The sequence below is a fragment of the Oratosquilla oratoria genome, chromosome 22 (assembly GCF_046742065.1).
Source record: "Oratosquilla oratoria isolate Oo_2021 chromosome 22, ASM4674206v1, whole genome shotgun sequence".
NCBI classification, from domain to species: Eukaryota; Metazoa; Arthropoda; class Malacostraca; order Stomatopoda; family Squillidae; genus Oratosquilla; species Oratosquilla oratoria.
The window spans coordinates 8,846,528-8,867,488 of NC_134798.1; the positions used below are offsets into that span (position 1 = coordinate 8,846,528).

General features: G+C 40.5%; 1 protein-coding gene across 2 annotated transcripts in view; it reads right to left on the reverse strand.

The window, feature by feature from the left end:
* LOC143037423 (unconventional myosin-XIX-like) overlaps window positions 1-20,961 on the reverse strand; it is a 65,542-nt gene that overhangs the window by 27,617 nt on the left and 16,964 nt on the right. Inside the window, exons 8-14 of one of the 2 annotated variants that reach the window (XM_076205586.1) lie at window positions 19,947-20,037; window positions 11,882-11,988; window positions 6,263-6,419; window positions 5,397-5,521; window positions 3,486-3,593; window positions 2,934-2,969; window positions 1,579-1,764 (exon numbers count right to left, since the gene is read on the reverse strand). In XM_076205586.1, coding sequence (XP_076061701.1) covers window positions 1,579-1,764; window positions 2,934-2,969; window positions 3,486-3,593; window positions 5,397-5,521; window positions 6,263-6,419; window positions 11,882-11,988; window positions 19,947-20,037 — 810 coding nt within the window. The remainder of the gene's footprint in view (window positions 1-1,578; window positions 1,765-2,933; window positions 2,970-3,485; window positions 3,594-5,396; window positions 5,522-6,262; window positions 6,420-11,881; window positions 11,989-19,946; window positions 20,038-20,961) is intronic. The other variant, XM_076205588.1, reaches the window with a different exon arrangement.

Here is a 20,961-nt window from a genome sequence, read left to right on the forward strand (position 1 = left end):
CTGGCCAATTATCTGGCAGGCAGGAATGCTCATGTGTCATATAATGGCCAATCATCGCACATCAGAAACATTAAGAACGGAGTACCACAGGGCTCGGTTCTATCCCCCACATTATTTAATCTATACATGCATGACTTACCCACGCCAGACACCTCAGAAATACAAATCTCTTCCTACGCAGACGACATAACAATCACATGCACACATCGTAACACAGACAAAACTGCAGAAATAATCCAGCCTTACCTTGACACACTCAACACATGGTTCATCACAAACAGACTCAAAATAGCTCCAACCAAATCTACAGCAACACTTCTCACCAACTGGACAAAAGAACACAAATACATACCTCATCTCTACATCAACAACACTCTAATACCACACACAAACACACCGAAAATTCTTGGTGTAACATACGATACATCCATGTCTTTCAAACAACACCTCACAAACATAAAAAACAAATGCATACCTAGACTTAACGCACTTAAGTCAATCACTGGAACAACATTTGGACAAAACAAAGAAACTAATATAACAATATACAAACAATGCATACGCTCAGTGATGAATTATGCGAGTCCTGCATGGGCTCCTAATCTCAGTGAGACACACCACAACACCCTTCAAATCATACAAAACAAAGCCCTAAAAACAATTACAGGCTGCACAAATACATCACCTACAGACCATTTACACCATGAAACAAAAGTCCTCAAAGTCAAGGACCACCTCGACATGAGAGGCACACAAACACTTGCTGCAGCCACCACAAACACATCACACCCGCTACACTACATAGCAGAACACCCACACACACCAAGAAACATTAAAACTACACCCAAAGACCTTTATTACACACAGATACTCTCTTCTCTTCCTCCACAACCACCAAATACCAGCCTCCGGAAACATATTCATAATCATATCACTCACCGCTCCATTAACACACTGAAAGACAACACACTGCTGCATGCCAGACCCCCTGATATCCACCCTTCTGAATCCTCTCTCCCACGTAAGGACAGAGTCCACTTGGCCAGACTGCGATGCGGTCACCACCCAGCACTTCTAAGCTACCAGAAGAGGCTGGACGACCGTGTTGTGAACAGCTGCCCAGGATGTAACACTTCACCCCATACCATACAACACATAATGGAAGACTGCATTATACACAATCATACACGCAAACAACACAACATACACTCTATAAAGGATTTGTGGGAAAACCCAGTTTCGGCTGTGGCCTTCCTTGGGGAGACGGGACTGCTCGGACAGACAGTCTAGGGAACGACAACAACAACAACTCCCTTTCCACCCCTGTTCTCCTCCTCACCTCCTCATTTCTCACTCTATCTAGCCTAGTAACCCCCATCATACTTCTCAGACACCTCATCTCAAACACATTCAAACTCCTTCTCTCTTCCTCTCTTATGTTCCATGTTTCTGCCCCATACAGTGCTGTTGGCACAATCACTCCTTCATACAGTCTCCTCTTAGCATCCATTCCCATATGTCTATTCCTCATTACACTCTTTAATCCACCAAGGCATATTAACATGAAAAAGTACACACCTCATCCTTGTTCTTGTAAAGCAAACCTTGGGCACTATAGCTGACTGGACCAGCATAATGCCTGACAACAAAGCCAGCAGTGTGACGTGGAGATGATGGAGGGTACACAACACCTGTGTCTTCAAGTGCTTTCACCACCCGCTCACATGCCTCTTCTTCCTTCACTATTCGCTTTAGCTGACACTCCTGCAATATAATTTACTTGTTACTGTAATTTGAGCAAGATGAATAATTATCATATAAGTTTATCAAAACTGAGCTTATGAATATACATTTCTATTTCTACCCGGTGAGTGTTAAGAAAATAATGTATATGAAGACATACAAGTCTGAGGTTCAGCTCAAGAATTAAAATTTATCTCATTTGGAATATTTTTTTATTCCCCAAGAACAAAAAATAAAGCTGAACTCTTGTAGAATAGAAAAATTAATAAATAAATAAATGAATAAATAAAATAAATAAATAAATAAACTTGAACAATAATTGTTCCAGTTTCCTTTAAAAAATTGCCAATATGGAAAGGAATTTTTTAAACTGATTGCATGCAGCCAATTCAAGACAACTCCAATCTTTAACAAAGAATTTGAATGCATGTAATATCTCAGGTGATCTTCAATAATTGTTGACACAAATCTCATTGACAGTAAATCTGCAGTTTTACAGTGGCTGGCAACAGTCATTGGGCTCTCCCATAGATTTCTCTAAAAAGAAACATTGGACTGTTGTCTGTATTGAATCAATGTGGGACTGTTTCTACACCACCAGCAAATAGTAATAGAAAGAGCTGTTGTCAGCTCTCCTTATGTGAAAAGGTGGAAGATTACAGTTGAAATTAATAGAGATCTTGGGCTCAACCCAGAGATCAAAAATCAACTTCAATAATACAAATCCACTGAACCCTCGATAACTTAACACATGGAGTTCTGACCATTTCAAATTTCTATGTTTATGCAAAATCTGAGATCATTTGCATAACAAAGAATATTTTGAAAAAATCTGAGATATGCAAATTTCCAAGATTAGGAAATATCAATTATGAATCAGTCATTTTGATAAACTACAAGAGTATAAATAAGGGATGAACAACAAAAAAAAGAGCACAAAAGAACTCCAAAACAAGAGAGGCCCAGGAATATGGACACTACTTGTAACACTGCCTGAGCCAAAAACTTCAGAATAAATTTTGATATCCAAGCATTTTTTTATATACTTATTTATCTAAATTTATTACCAAAACAGTTACCATATTGAGTTATAATTACAAGTTATCAAATGTCACATTATCAAGTGTTCAGTGAGTTTACCCTTATACATCCATAAAGCATTCTATATTTTGACTGGAAATCATACATACCAAAGGCCTTTTCTTCCCTGTACGGGAGGTGGCCAACTGGGAATCAAAAATACTAATGAGTGTTATGGAAACCAAAATTTCATAATGACAAAAATTTTACACATCAATCATTATTATGATACATATGTACCACCCCATTTCCCCTTGTAAGGGGGGTAGCCAAGTCAAAGTAAGTATTAACTCTTTGTAAGAGAAAAATACAAAAAGATCCCTAATATTCCCATTCTAACTTATTTAGTGGTTTTGTACAATGTGCATGGGATTGAAGCAGTATTCATAGCCTCCCACCACAGGAGTGGTGTAGGGAAGATTTAAAACAATAGAAACAAGGGAGAGAACAAGTGGCTCAGCATTCTTCTATGAGAGGAGACTTGTTTCCAAACATACAAGAATGCTGTGTGACTTTGGTCAATAGAGGTGATAGAGGTGTTAATAAAGTCCCTAAAGCATTAAGTATGCACCCAGTACCACAGTGCAGGTGATTCACATTACAGAATATAATAAAAGGAACATTAATTTCCCAGAAAGAAATAGCAACAGAAGTGCACTCACCTCATTTAGTATTGCAAAAACAGATACATGTGAATCTAGAGCAGCAACACAAGCAGCATTATCTGAATATGTCAAATTCAGATCAAGAAGCCCTTCCTCCAGTAACACCTGAAATTATTTATTTATTTAGTTCTACATACATACATACATACATACATATACCAAAGGCTTTGTCCCCCTTACAAGGGAGGTAGCCAAAGTCAAATGCATAAATCCACTCCCACCAATTTCATCCCCACATACTCCGCACTCCCATTCACCACCCCACCCTCCCTCTTTTCTTGGCTCCTCCTGGATGATGGGTCATCCCTGCATCTTGCCCACTGCCCTGGGTCAGAAGTAGTGCAGCAAGACACAGCACATCCACAACAAGGCTGCTTCATTTAATTGGCAACCCCCCTCTCTGTCCCCTCATACAGAAAAAGAGAAGACAGGAAGAAATCTCTTCAGGCTGTGTCAAAATATAATTCACATACACCTCCTCATGTCCCCATCCCCCAACCAGCTCCCTTCCATGCATCATAGCATCATCCATATACAGCCATTCTCCACTTACCCTTATCTTCTGTCTTCTCCTGTCCTTCCTCAACAGACATCCCCTTCTTTCCCAGTGCCCCTTTTACCCCATCCATCCATCTTATCCTTGGTTGCCCCATCATGTTCACTCCTTCCACCTCTACCTTCCACACTTCTTTTACTAATCTTTCTTCACTCATTCTTTCCATGTGTCCAAATCATCCCAATACTCTTTCATCAACTCCCTTTCCACCCCCGCTCTCCTCCTCACCTCCTTGTTTCTCACTCTATCCAGCCTAGTGACCCCTACCATACTTCTCAGGCATTTTATCTCAAACACATTTAAACTATTCCTATCTTATATTCCATGTTTCTTCCCCATACAGTGCTGTTAGCACAATCACCCCTTTATACAATCTCCTCTTAGCATCCATTCCCAAATGTCTATTTCTCATTACACTTTTTAATCCCCCAAGGCATTCATTTGCTTCTCTCAATCTACATTCTATCTCCACCTTCACTCCTCCCTTTCTCGCCACATTCACCCCCAAGTATGTAAAGCTATCCACTTCCTCCCTTAATACTCACTTCCAACTTGCTGCCATCCTCTCCCCTTGTACATCTCATCACTTTACTTTTACCCACATTTATCTACATAGTTCTACATTTATCTACAGAGTTCTACATAAGTGGAATATAACTAAGCATTTTCATGGTATTCACCTTACTACAATGAAACCCTAACCTCCTCCACATTTAACTAATTCCTGAAATACTCTACCCATCTCCCCCTTATTGTCTTCATTCCCATTAGCATTTAGCCATCTGGACCCTTTGTCTGTTCCTCTCTATCAAACTTATCCCCTCAATCTTCACTTCCTTCCAAAATATATATATATTTTTTTTTACAGTCAAACCCCTATCCACCTTTCTACCTGTTCTCCTCTTTACCTTCCTTAGCTGTGTTTTATTTTTCTCTCTTCTTTCTGTACCCCTCCTATGCTTACCTAGTTCTACTTTACAGTCAATCCTCATAAGTTTGCTTCTCTCCCACCACCACAATCAAGTGAAGACTCCACAACTGCAGAATCAGTGGTTTGAAGGACTGACTGTGGAAGTGTCCACCTCTGATATCAAGTTAGTGTCCACTCTTGAATATAACCATAGCCTTATTCTTTGATGTCTTAACTTCCAGTTTCTCCACAAAATCCTATCAAAATCACTCACCAACCTCTTTGAACACAATGTGTTTCTGTTTGCATAACAGTGTCATCCACATGCTCTCAGTTGTTTAACATTCATTGTTGCCATTTTCCTCCAAACCTGCTCCCCTATTCATAAACATGTATGTGTACATATATGCAATGTGCATGCATTCATATTAAACATACTCACCATATGCTCTGTAGCTAGATACCTAGTGATGAATTCTTGCTGAAGTCTCTCATTGGCATAATTAATGCATAGCTGCTCAAGGCTGTTGTGTTCAAAAGTTTCAAAGCCATAAATATCAAGAATACCTGTAATCAAAGACAGTCAATACATTACCTCCCTGTCTTACTATGTCCTTATAAACAAAAAGTTCTATTGTAAAACCAAATACTTAAATTTTTATATGTATCAACCATACATAACTAAATACTTTCAAAGTCATATACTGCTTATTTCCAACAACAGATTACTGAACAAATATCATTCATGTATTACACCTAAATTATCAACACTGCTTGAACCATAAAGGTATAATACTATAAAGAATGAATGAGAGACAGTGTATTATTAGTTGTTCTGAGTCTTCTGTGTAGTGCTATAGTGTTTGCATCATGGAGATTTGGTGGCTCTTGTTAGGACAATCTGTTGTAGTTATACTTGTGTTACTCTTGCCTATCTTTATCTTTTTTGTATGTGGTGTGTTTGTATGTGATGTAAAGGGTAGACTGGTTTAAAGTCCTTGTGCAGAAATGAATGCCCTACGTACAACTCTATACGAAGAATTTTATTTTCTGTTCTACTGGTGTTGTTTTGGTGTTGCCCGTTATATTTTTTTTGTACTGTTCATTGACATTCTTTGTTTTCTTGATTGTTGGAGACCATTTTCTGAATACATAGTTAAATGCTGTTCTTATGAGTTATTTACATATAGTTGTGAAGAAATGTTTTGTGTTGCACCTTGATGACTTCTGACAAACATACACTATCTCATTACCAAAAGTAAATAAAAGAATAACCTCATCAGGGTATTCTAAAATTGTATGACTTACCAAGGTAGTTTTCCCAGCAGTCCCTCCTAGCACATACTTGTGCATTAAAAAATGACACAATACTGTTGAAGAGTGACTGATACAGCAACTGCATGAGTGCATCTCGCCGCTCCTCACATTGCCCTTGCCGACTGCAGGGTTTGTGGAAAACACTCACCTGAAACAAGTAACAAGGCAACCTGAATTTGCTGAAGGAAAAAAATTCAATTCAACCAAGAAGCATGGCTGTGCATCATTCATACACTTTGTTTCTTTATCACATATAAAGTAAAATTTACATACTATCAAATCACAATTTTAATGTGTGCCTAGAATAATAACTGTTGCCTTAAGTTTCATTGACTATCAACCCACAACCCCACAACAGCTGGCAACAGTCCCCAGGCCCTCTCATAGATCTCTCAGATAAGAAATGCTGGAATGCAGTCTGAGTCATGTTAGTGTGGGACCTTGTCACTGGTTTGTAGAAATAGGAAGAGGGAAGCATTTACCATTTGTCAGCCCCCTTTAAGTGAAAATGTGGAGGAAACACAATAAAACCTGATACAGGAAAATCTTGGGCCCAGTTCAGTAACCAAGTGTCAACCTCTTATGGATGCACCAGTAAATGAAACTGAGGGTGTTCAACAGGTTTTGTAAATGGTCAGTGAAAAGATAATTTTCTATGACATCCATTTAGGATGACTACCACTTCCAGGCTTCCATAGTTGATCCCTACTTAGCCTCTTCAATATGAGTCAAATTTTCACACACACATTAGCTGCCCGATGTACAATGAGGCATCACAATACATGTGTTATGAAATATAAAGTTACAGCTGTCATACTTGTTCTCTTTCACCCAGAATGTTTATAATCACAGAAAATGCAATCAAGCCTGTTCACAGAATACAGGGGTCACTCAGCTACAACTACAAAATAAATATACTCACTCGCCCCTCATGATGCTTACATAGGTGTCATTGTATTCTAGGGGTTACGCAATATTGTACTGAAGATGAATCTTATAGGACATGATGAGAAAACTGTCATATGAGGGCAACAGTGGAACAAGAGTGAGACATTTTAGACTCTGGCATTTGAGTGCCTGCCCACAGAGTGTGTCTAGCCTATGGCATGCAGTGTTGCCTTGTGGTAATTATGTCATTCACATTTGAACCTAATAGCCCTGTGCTCTGGGTGTAATTACATGCATGTGACATTAGCATACTTCCAAGTCTGCACCCATACTTACAATATATCATTATCATGCTGAGTGTGTCTTAGAATTATGGTATGTGTCTATGTGGCACTCACTGGATGTACGTGGCATTCTTACATAGCAGACCATCTGAGAGGCTGCTGTACTCACTGATGCATCTTGCTACATAGTGCCCTATGGCAACTACAGTGACTACATCACCACTATACCACACCTCCCCCATCCCCCTCCATGCTCTTAGCACTATTGTGAGGGGGTTCCATGTCAGGGTGAACAATGAGGGGCCATGGAAAAATTCGCAGATGAGGACCTAAGGGCCTCTGCTGAGGGAGGGGATACTGGGGGATGGGGTCATTACTAGGGCACAGGGCCACCAGGCAGAGATGGCACTGGTTGCATGACCAAAGGCTCTTGCTTGGGAGGCAAATCTAATCCCTGGACCTGCCACAGCCCATAACTATCCTGACCTTGTCCTAGCAGAGGGATGCTGGTCCAGTTTATCATTACAAGGGAGCTCATGCAACACCTTAGAATGTGTGTCTAGCCTTGGGCATGCAGTGTTGCCAGGTGGTAATTAGGTCACCCACTTTTGTACCTATTAGCCCTGTGATCTGGGAGTAATTACATGCATGTGATATACATACCTACAATGTGTCATTATCATGCTGGGTGTGTGTCTTAGTGTTATGCTATATGTCTATGTGACACTAGCTGGGTGTGTGTGACCTTACATAGCTGGCCATCTGAAAGGGCTTTTGTACTCACTGATGCATCTTGCTACATAGCATTCCATACCAAGTACACTGCATTTACATCACCACTATACCACAAAAACCAGAAGCTAAACATTTGGGAACAATGATGAGTACCTGTTTGTGGTGATCCTGCAAGATGAAATATACAGCTACCCATTTTCAAAACCCATCAAAGTTCTCACCTCCAATAGGAGATGCAGTTCTATCAACTTCAACTCTATTTCTTACATCTTTTCACAACCACAACTGCTCCCCTCCTAATATTTTCAGCCAACAAAATGGAAACAATCACACTAATAACATAGTTTTAATCCTCTCACTATAATGAGGTTTCCTACTGAAAAACTATGATAAAATCCAATGAGTAAGAGACTGCAATGAAACGGATAATCAATTATCAAACATGGACAAAATCCATAGCAAGCCCACTTCATTTAATTGCCGACCCCTTCTCCATCCCCTCTTTTTCTGCATGAGGGGACAGAGAGAGGGGTGAGGTCACCAATTAAATGAAGTGGCCTTACTATAGATGTGCTTTGTCTTGCTACATTGTTTCTGACCCAGGGCAGTGGGCAAGATGCAGGGATGATCCATCATCCAGGAGGAGCCAAGAAAAGAGGGAGGCAGGGAGGTGAATGGGACTGGAGTATGTGAGGATGGAATGGGTGGTAGTGGAATGCCTTTGTTTTTGGCTATCTCCCTTGTATGGAGGAAAAAGACATTTGTATACATATGAATTAATAAATAAGGAAGGATGAGGTGAAGGCAGTTGTTAAGATGATGAAAGCAGGTAAGGCACCTGGTCTGGATGGATGCCATGCAGAATGTCTGAAAAAGGGAGGTACAGTGATGGTGGACTGGCTGGTGAGGTTATTTAATGTTTACTGGAGAGAGGGTAGAGTGCCGGAGGACTGGAGGAGTGCCTGTATAGTTCCTCTTTACAAGGGAAAAGGGGACAAGTGTGAATGTAGTAGTTTCAGAGGAATTAGTTTCTTAAGTGTAGTTGGGTAAAAGTGGGTAAAAGTAAGGTGATGAGATGTACAAGGGGTGAAAGTGGCAGTAGACTGGAAGTGAGCATTAAGGGAGAGCGACTGGAGGAAGTGGATAGTTTTAGATACTTGGGTGCAAATGTGGCAGGAAAAGGTGGAGTGGAGGTGGAGGTAGAATGTAGATTGAGAGAAGTGAGTAAATGCCTTGGTGGATTAAATAGTGTAATGAGGAATAGACATTTGGGAATGGATGCTAAGAGGAGACTGTATGAAGGAGTGATTGTACCAACAGCACTGTATGGGGCAGAAACATGGAACATAAGAGAGGAAGAGAGAAGGAGTTTGAATGTGTTTGAGATGAGGTGTCTGAGAAGTATGATGGGGGTTACTAGGCTAGATAGGGTGAGAAATGAGGAGGTGAGGAGGAGAACAGGGGTGGAAAGGGAGTTGGGAGATAGGGTTGATGAAAGAGTATTAGGATGGTTTGGACACATGGAAAGAATGAGTGAAGAAAGACTAGTAAAAGAGGTATGGAAGGCAGATGTGGAGGGAGTGAACATGAGGGGTCAACCTAGGATGAGATGGATGGATGGGGTGAAAGGGGCTTTGGGGAAGAGGGGAATGTCTGTTGAGGAAGGATGGGAGAGGACAGAAGACAGGGGTGAATGGAGAATGGTTGTATATGGATGATGTTGTGATGCATGAGGTGGAATGGGCGGGGGATGGGGGATGAGCAAAATTTGACGCAGCCCGAAGGGATTTCTCCCCGTCTTCTCCTTTTATGCATGGGGGGACGGAGAGGTGGTCGCCGATTTAATGAAGCGGCCTTGCTGTGGATGTGCTGTGTCTTGCGACACTGCTTCTGACCCAGGGCAGTGGACAAGGTGCAGGGATGACCCATCATCCAGTAGGTGCTAAGATAAGAGGGAGGGTGGAGGGGTGTGGAGTGTTTTCAGGGATGGAATGGGTGGGAATGATTTTATGCCTTTTCCTTTTTGGCTACCTCCCTTGTAAGGGGGAAAAACCCTTGGTATATGTATGTATGTATGTAGTTGGGAAGGCTTATGGGAGGATCTTGATTGAGAGGATTAGGAGAGGAACAGTGTGGATTTAGGACAGGTAGAGGTTGTGTAGATCAGATCTTTGTGGTAAGACAGATATGTGAGAAAGCTATAGGAAAGGGGAAGGATGTATTTTGGGCTTTTATGGATCTGGAAAAGGCTTATGATAGGGTAGACAGAAAGGCACTGTGGGAGGTTATGCAGATATATGGGATAGGAGGAAAGCTTCTGGGAGCTGTCAAGAGTTTTTATGAGAGTAGTAGAGCTTGTGTCAGGATTGGAAATGGAGAGAGTGAGTGGTTCGAGGTAAAGGTGGGACTTCGTCAAGGATGCGTTATGTCTCCCTGGCTGTTCAACTTATACATGGATGGGGTGGTGCGAGAGGTAAATGCAAGGGTAGTGGGTCAGGGATTGGAGATGGTTAAAGAAAATGGAGAAAAGTGGGAGGTGAGCCAGCTGTTGTTTGCGGACGACACTACGCTTGTGGCAGGATCGGAGGAGGGATTGAGGAAGTTGGTGGCAGAGTTTGGGAGAGTATGTGATAGAAGAAAGCTAAATATAAATGTGGGTAAAAGTAAGGTGATGAGATGTACAAGGGGTGAAAGTGGCAGTAGACTGGAAGTGAGCATTAAGGGAGAGCGACTGGAGGAAGTGGATAGTTTTAGATACTTGGGTGCGAATGTGGCAGGCAAGGGTGAAGTGGAGGTGGAGGTAGAATGTAGGTTGAGAGAAGCGAGTAAATGCCTTGGTTGTTTGAAAAGTGTAATGAGGAATAGACATTTGGGAATGGATGCTAAGAGGAGACTGTATGAAGGAGTGATTGTGCCAACAGCACTGTATGGGGCAGAAACATGAAACATAAGAGAAGAAGAGAGAAGGAGTTTGAATGTGTTTGAGATGAGGTGTCTGAGAAGTATGATGGGGGTTACTAGGCTAGATAGAGTGAGAAATGAGGAGGTGAGGAGGAAAACAGGGGTGGAAAAGGAGCTGGGAGATAGGGTTGATGAAAGAATATTAGGATGGTTTGGACACATGGAAAGAATGAGTGAAGAAAGACTAGTAAAAGAGGTATGGAAGGCAGATGTGGAGGGAGTGAACATGAGGGGACGTCCTAGGATGAGGTGGATGGATGGGGTGAAGGGGGCTTTGGGGAAGAGGGGAATGTCTGTTGAGGAAGGACGGGAGAGGACAGAAGACAGGGGTGAATGGAGAATGGTTGTATATGGATGATGTTGTGATTGCATGAGGTGGAATGGGGGGTGAGGTAGTATGTGTGAGCAAAATTTGACGCAGCCTGAAGGGATTTCTCCCCGTCTTCTCCTTTTATGCAATGGGGGACGGAGAGGGGGGGGGGGTCGCCGATTTAATGAAGCAGACTTGCTGTGGATGTGCTGTGTCTTGTGACACTGCTTCTGACCCAGAGCAGTGGACAAGGTGCAGGGATGATCCATCATCCAGGAGGTGCTAAGATAAGAGGGAGGGTGGAGGGGTGTGGAGTGTATTCAGGGATGGAATGGGTGGAAATGATTTTATGCCTTTTCCTTTTTGGCTACCTCCCTTGTAAGGGGGAAAAAGCCTTGGTATATGTATATGTATGAATTAATGCAATCATACCTTTCTGCCAGCCCCAACAGTGATTGTCTGCACAGTCAAAGTATCCTCCAGCTTCTTCACTTCCAGGCCCAGCAGTTCACATGCAGTGTTTAAACTCCTTCTGCATTCTAGAATTAGAAGTAAATCATATTTTATTATATTAAATGATCAATACAGCATAGGTAGAATATATAAGCACATATGTGTACACAGCCTCCTATTTTAAATGTGCAAATTAGACATGGGGTCAAATCAATCAATCTGTTGCCCCAGCTCACATAAGGAGACCTACAGCCATTAGGAAAATAACCATGGCCATTGGTTCACCCTGTAAGTCATTCAGTAAAGAGATTTTGTGTTGATGTTGGAAAGAATGAGTGCAGGTCAATGTAATACAAGGTGATCTGTCTTATGTATGGTGGTTGCACCTGGAGCAACTTGTGTATGTCGCTAGGTCAATTCTGTTTTGGTATGGTTTCAATGTAAGGAGATGACATAAATGTAGGCATCCTATAGTAAATGTGACCTAACTTGAATTCTTTGCTGTGACCCAGGGAAACCCCCATTGTTGAAACATCTAGCAATGACATGCAGATGGCAATCTATCTCACTATTATTCTGTCCATTATCTATCTATGGAATGTGTGTATATATATATATATATATATATATATATATATATATATATATATATATATATGTATATATATATATATATACATATATATATATATACATATATATATACATATATATATATATATATATACACATACCGTATTTTCCGGCGTATAGTGCGCAACTTTTTTCCGTTGGAAGGGCCTAAAAATGGGGGGTGCGCGTTATCCGGTGGTGCGCATTATCTACAGCCTACGATAAAAATTCTGCGGCTGTGTGTGTAATTTTTTTCACAACAACGTGACGATGTTGGCCGTCACAAAGTCGGGACGGCACACTTCTCCATGACGTTCCGTGAGAACAAGAAGAACAGCCATGGTGACATGAAAGAATACGCCAGCATGGGCTATATAAATATTTGGTATAGGTAGGTATCTATCGAATCTTATTTTTCATGTTTAAATAGGCCTAAACACCATGAAACATGATCAATATTCATGATATTTGCCCATGTTCACAGCATCCTAGTTTGAATTTTTATGTTGGCTTTGTTGCTTCACTTTAGGTACGGTACAAATTCCGTTGTGGCCGTTCATAAACTCGTGTCAAACACCTGACTACAACACCCTCTTTCGGGAGTTATAATAACTAAACGTCACCTCGATGAGAGACTGTCCTATTTCACCACTGTCATTGTAGGTTCAAAGCTAAAATGAAACAGTCTGTAGTTTGTTTCAGTATTAAATAAAAAATGGTATAGACGAATTATTTCCTCAAGATATAACATGAAAATTTTCTGTAAAAATCCCGAAATTTTTCTGTACATTTTACTTCCAATAAACTTTTTTTTAGATCATATTTCCTACAAACTATTTAAGCTACAAAGTAATAAGGGACCAACGCACAACATGAGTCATATACCGGTACATGTAGTTCCGACTTTTTCTTAGTTGTGTCCTGATTGATGCCTAAACTGACAATTTAGTGACAAATCAACAGATTTCCCAGCGGTGGCTCTAACCAATGAAAAATGCTTCTCCATGTAACCTTGTTCACATGATACTAAGTAATTAATCGCCATTATTTCATTGGTTTATTTTTACTAACATTAATTATCGTAGTCTATGCAAATATTTGGGATCCGTAAAACAGCACTGGTACCAACATCATGAACGTTGGCCGTTTTAGCTCACCCGGAATATGCGAGATCAGGGCCGAGATTGACAGTTCTATTGCCAATCTAGCCTACACTTAACACCCTCTTGCGAGAGTTTGTTAAACTAAACATCACTTCAGTAAAGACACTTATGAACAGAAACATAGTTGCTGCATGGCGATAAAAACTTGAACACGGTGATAAAAACTTGTAAGATGAATTATTCCCTCAGGATAGTAAATTATAATTTTTCTGTAAAAATCCGAAATTTTTCATGTACATTTTGTATTCAATAAACTTTTCATGGCTCAAATTTCCCACAAAACAATGGACCAACGCAAGCAGGAGTCACATACATGCAGTTCACGAGCTTTAGCCACCAGTGACTTTTCCTGGCACGCGCGTTATACGTTGGTGCGTGCTATTTGTGTACTGAGATAACGAAGTGCATGGGTGCGCATTATAACCCGATGCGCATTTTAAGCCGGAAAATAATATATATATATATATATATATATATATATATATATATATATATATGTATATATATCATATATATATATATATACATATATATATGTATATATATATATATATATTAGGATGGTTTGGACACATGGAAAGAATGAGTGAAGAAAGGCTAGTAAAAGAGGTGTGGAAGGCAGATGTGGAGGGAGTGAACTTGAGGGGGCATCCTAGGATGAGGTGGATGGATGGGGTGAAGGGGGCTTTGGGGAAGAGGGGAATGTCTGTTAAGGAAGGACAGAAGAGGACAGAAGACAGGGGTGAATGGAGAATGGTTGTATATGGATGAGGCTGTGATGCATGAGGGGGAATGGGGGGTGAGTTAGTATGAGTGAGAAAAATTTGACGCTGCCTGAAGGGATTTCTCCCCGTCCTCTCCTTTCCTGCAGGGGGGTCAGAGAGGTGGGGTCGCCAATTTAATGAAGCGGCCTTGCTCTGGATGTGCTGTGTCAAGTGACACTGCCTCTGACCCAGGGCAGTGGACAAGGTGCAGGGATGACCCGTCATCCGGGAGGTGCTAAAATAAGAGGAAGGTTGGAGGGGGGTGGAGTGTTTTCAGGGATGGAATGGGTGGGAATCATTTTATGCCTTTTTCTTTTTGGCTACCCCCCTTGTAAGGGGGGAAAAGCCTTGGTATATGTATGTATGTATGTATGTATGTATATATATATATACATATATGTTCATAACACAACAGTGTGGTGTTAGAAATGGCTTGAGATTTGAGGGAAAGACAATGACAATAAAGTTTCCATTTCATTTGGCAATGTGGCTAATGTAATATTGCCACCCAAGGTGTTCTTGACCTAGACATAGTTAACAGGTTGGGTCATTCACATATCCACCACCATGGTAGATAGCAAGCCCTCTTATGTGATGGGGTGATGTGACAACAATGCAGACACCTGGGGTTCCATCCAGCCACACCAAAGGGCTCATGTTAAAACACCTATATTATACTACAATTTTTACTCATTTTGGGAGAAATTGCTTTCTTGGGTTGATTTCTGGGAGTGTTGGTGGAAGTATAAAATGTGAAAACTAAAATGGATTGGGAATCGCTACAAAGAGTGAACATGAGGGGGTGACCTAGGATGAGATGGATAGATGGGGTAAAAGGGGCTTTGGGGAAGAGGGGAATGTCTGTTGAGGAAGGACAGGAGAAGACAGAAGACAGGGGTGAATGGAGAATGGTTGTATATGGATGATGTTGTGATCCATGAGGTGGAATGGGTGGGGGATGGGGGGGTGAGGGGGTATGTGTGAGAAAAATTTGATGCAGCCCAAAGGGATTTCTCCCTATCTTCTCCTTTTCTGCATGAGGGGACGGAGAGGAGAAGTCGCTGATTTAATGAAGCAGCCTTGCTGTGGATGTGCTGTGTCTTGCGACACTGCTTCTGACCCAGGGTAGTGGACAAGATGCAGGGATGACCCATCATCCAGGAGGTGCCAAGATAAGAGGGAGGGAAGAGGGTGGAGGGGAGTGGAGTGTGATAGGGATGGAATGGGTGGGAGTGGTTTTTATGCCTTTGTTTTTTGGCTACCTCCCTTATAAGGGGGAAAAAAGCCTTTGGTATATGTATGTATGTACAGAGAGACCTAAACAAGGTTTGGAAATGGAGTCAGAAGTGGTAAGTAGACTTCAACATTAAGAAATGTAGCATAATGGTGTTTGGCAAAAAAAATCAGGACAATATACAATTGGAACAAAGGGAGTGAAGAAAGTGAGATTTGAAAAAGACCTGGGAGTAATTATCTCAAATGACTTTTCCTCTGATAAACAAAAACAAAATTGTAGGAGAATCCTACAACTTGCTAAGATCAATAAGGGAGGTAAATATTTAGAAAATAAGATGCACTGTCTATTGAGAAGAATATGGAGAGAGGAGAAATTCCCTAACAGCCTCAAAACAGGCATTATTTTACCATACATACATATACCAAGGCTTTTTCCCCCTTACAAGGGAGGTAGCCAAAAAGGAAAAGGCATAAAATCATTCCCACCCATTCCATCCCTGAATACAAAAATGGAGTGCAGTAACTACCAAGGAATTACATTACTCTTCCGTATGTATAAGGTCTTTGTTAAAATTTTGTACAAGAGGCTGGTAACCTATACCTATGGGCTTATAAAAGAATACCAGTGTGGGTTTAGAGGAGGCAGGTCAACAGCAGATCACCTCTTTACAATAAGAGTTACTAGAGAAATGCTGGGAATACAACGTTGGACACTGGCATATCTTTGTGGACTTTAAGCAAGCATATGGCAGTGTCCACCAGCAGGCCTTGTGGAAAGTACTAAAAGATTTCAACATTCCAACAAAGCTAGTAAAGCTAGTGAAGGTGGCATATAAGGAAACAAGAGCAATAATAAGAGTCGGTAATAAGTACACTGACTCATTTGAAATAATAAGTAGACTGAGGCAGGGGTGTATATTATCCCTCCTGCTCTTCAACCTGATACTGGAGAGGGTTATCAGAGGGATTCCAAGGGAGAATCATGGAGTGGTGTTTGAAACCGGAAGGGTAAATATCTTGGCGTACACTGACAATGTAGACCTAGTAGATAGAACAATATAAGGGGTAAAAGAGATTTTCATGACCTTTGAAGAGAGCAAAAAGAATGGGATTACAGATGAACAATGCAAAAAAAAGATAATGCGAATGAAAAAGGATGTTAATTAAGAAGAACAATTAGAAATAGATAATATCAGGTATGGGATGTGCAGAAGATTTAAATACCTTGGATCTATAGTTGATGATGATAATAATATGGAAACAGAAATTAAAAACAGAATAGCATCAGCCAATCGATGTTTCTACAGTCTCCAAAAAAAAGTCCTGGGAAGAGCGAACATATCTAAAAAGACAAAACTGAAGATCTACAACACCATTATCAAACCAGTTTTGCTGTATGGATGTGAAACATGGAGTCTCACAAAGAGAATGGAACACTACTTATCTGTCTTTGAAAATAAAGTCCTTAGGAAGATATTTGGCCCAGTGTATGATGTAGATGAACAAGCAATGAGACGGCAACACAACAATGAACTGAGAGAGTTGGCAGATCAAGGAAGCATCGTAAGTACAATAAAGGCAATACAAATGCAATGGACTGGTCATGTCGCCCGACTGGAAATGGACAGAATCCCCAAGAAAGGTCATGACAGAAAGAATTATCAGTGGAAGAAGATCAGTAGGAAGACCCAGATGAAGATGGATGGATAACATCAAACAAGACCTAAGAAGTATTGGGATGGAGAATACGGAAGACTGAATGACAAGTGCGCAAGACTGACGTCAATGGAGGCAGATAGTATCGGCAGTGAGGGGTCAGCAAGTGGCCCAAACACCAGAGTAAGTAAGTAATAAGGCCTAGACTGGAGTATGCTGCAACACTTTAGTCACCAAGTACCTAAACGAATATAAAGAAAATTGAAAGAATCCAGAGTGCAACCACGAAAATGGCCCTAGCACTTTCAAACCTGTTATATGAGGAGAGACTGGCTAAATTGAAATTACTGACTTTAGAACAAAGAAGAGAAAGAGGCAACCTACTGACCATCTACAGAATCATGAAAGGCATGGAAGTCCTTGATAGAGAGGACTTACTAAATTGCGACAAGAGAAACACAAGAGGACATAAAAAAAATTCAAAAAGGATGGTTATAGAAGGGACCTGAAAAAAAATAAAATAAAAATAAAAAAAAAAATCCCCACAGAGTGATAGCCATGTGAAACAAACTGGACAAAACAATAGTGTGTACAAAAACCATACACAAATTTAAGAGCAAATTAGACATTGCGAGATACAAAACAGGACACCATGAGCGTAGCTCCACTTCCCGTAAGATACAACTAGATAAATAAATAATTTTGCACAAACAAGCCCTCTCACCCCTCACCCTGATGACCAATGCACCATTAAACATAAGAAATACTTCCGCATAGACCCAGACTATACACCCTTCAAAGACAGTCAGATGAAACATATAATCCATAACCCGAAGCACTCATCCAACTGTGGCCTTGACAACATAAGTAACATCCAACTAAAATACACTGGACCACATGGCATACACACACTCACCAACATTGCAAACTACTGCTATTTGCACAACACTATACCCGACATCTGGAAGCATGGGAAAATCATCACCATCCCCAAACCCAACAAAGACCCAACAATTCTAACATCATACTGCCAAATCACACTTCTCTGCACCCCCTCCAAAGTCATAACACATCATACCACAACTCATCACACCATATACCTACTTTGTTGGTCCACAACATGGTTCTAGACCACTACACTCCACAAACACTTCTGATAAACCTCATACAAAGAGTTCTATATGGTATCAATTCAGAAAGGCTCCATCAGAGAACACATCTCATAAAACTAGACATTAGTAAAGCTTTCAATGCCATTCCCCATCACAACCTCTCAACCTATCTACTTATCAAGGGCTTTTTCCCCCTTACCGGATAGGCAGCCAAAGTCAAAAGGCATATACCCACTCCCACCCATTTCATTCCCATCCATCACCCTTTCCTCTCTCTTATCTTAGCTCCTCGTGGATGATGGGTCATCCCTGTAACCTGCCCACTGCCCTGTATCATAAGCAATGCAGCAAGACACAGCACATCCACAGCAAAGCCACTTCACTTAATCAGCACCCCCCTCCCTCTCTGACCCCTCATGCAGAAAATAGCAGACAGGGAGAAATCCCTTTGGGCTGTGTCAAAATATCATTCACACATAACCACTCCCTAATCCCTCTACCCCCACCCACTCCCTTCCTTACATCACAGTATCATCTATACACAGTCATTCTCCACTCATCCCTATCTCCTGCCTTCCCCTTTCCTTGTTCAACAGACATCACCCTCCTGCTCAATGCCCATTTCACCCCATCCATCCATCTCATCCTTGGTCATCCCCTTATGTTCACTCCACCCACCTCTGCCTTCCACACCTCTTTTACTAGTATTTCTTTACTCATTCTTTCAATGTGACCAAAGTATCCCAATAATCTTTCATCAACCTTATCTCCCATCTCCTTTTCCACCCCCACTCTCCTCCTCACCTCCTCGTTTTTCACTCTATCCAACCCTCTAACCCCTTACATACTTCTCAGACATTTCACCTCAAACACATTTAAAAAATTCTTCACTGGCTCTCTTACATTCCAAGTCTGCTCCATATGGTGGCATCTGCTCAATCACTCCTTCATATAATCTCCTCTTTGATCTATTCCCAAATGCCTACTTTCCATGGCACTTTATAATCCTCCAGGGCATTTACTTGCTCCTTTCTGTCTACAGTTTACTTCCTCATCCACTCCTCCCTTTCCTGCCACATGCAACCTCAACTACCTAAAACTATTCACTTCCTCCAGCCTCTCTCCTTTAAGACTTACTTCCAACTTGCTGTCATCCTCTCCCTTTGTACATCTCATCACCTTACTTTTACCCACATTTATCTTCAACTTTCTTCTATTGCATATCTTCCCAAACTCCATCACTAACTCCCTTAATCCCTCCTCTGACCCTGCTACAAACACAGTGTCATCAGCAAACAACAACTTGCTCACCTTCCACTTTTCTTCATTTTCATTAATCATCTCCAGTCCCCTGTCCATTACCCTTACATTTACCTCCTGCACCACCCCATCCATGTACACCTTGAACACCTATGGAGAAAAAGCCCTTTGTATATAGATAGGATAGAAGGAAGTTCACGTACTATGAAAGAAATTCTTAAGAGAATAAAAAATCACTCACTTTCATTACGATGATCCACTTCCCATGTTTCCTGATTTCCATTACCTTTTGTGAATGTTACATTGCCCATATGCAGGAGAGCAGAAATAACCTGAAAAAATATAGCTTAGATTATTATTTGAATTTGAAAAAAAACAAAACATTTATTTAGCTTTATGTGCAAGTATTTTTGTGTTTATAGAAAAAAAAGTTGAGTATTTTTTTTCATTAGCAGACATGTCTATGCATGTGTTTTTATGAACTATCTACATATTGAATTAGTGTTTTACTATTGAGAAATGGTAGATATTAATGTGGGGATTATCTATCTCCTAAGAATATGTACTGTTTACTGCTCAAAATATCAAAAACAAACAAGAGGTTTGTGCACATAAAATAAAATGTGCAAAGCAGACATCAAATCTTTCTAGTAAAAGAAAATGCTGAACACCTTTCCTAACACAAGGCAGGATATCTGTTCTTAAAAATCATCCAGTGAACTGTCTCAACTAAATATAAGAAATTTATAAAAAAAAAAATTAAGAAAGACAAAAAAGAATTAACTAAATGCATATGTATGTAGGTCATAATACACTGACAGACACATGGCTATTCTTTAATGTAAGTGTCCACAATGTGATTATTTGGGTATCTTCTCTGAAAACAGGTATATCTAATTACTATAATTGTAACTACATAGTAAAACTTTGCCAATGCTCCAGACAATGACAAGTCATAAATCAACTTGAACTCATGGATATAAAACACATGTATCATTATTTCTATGTCTATCTGATGTATTAAATTTCTCATTACTCTGCACATTTCCCATTTACTTTTGTAATCAATACATATACTATTCTGTTAACCATCATACACCTGAACACACTCATCCTTAACCCATTAAACTCCGATGACAAGATGTCTTGTCATTTGGTCAAATAAAACAAAAAATCATAATAAAACAACAAAATGTTTGATGATCAAACAGCACCAGAAAAATATGACGTCATCAGTCCTCCTCTTCGAGGAGGAC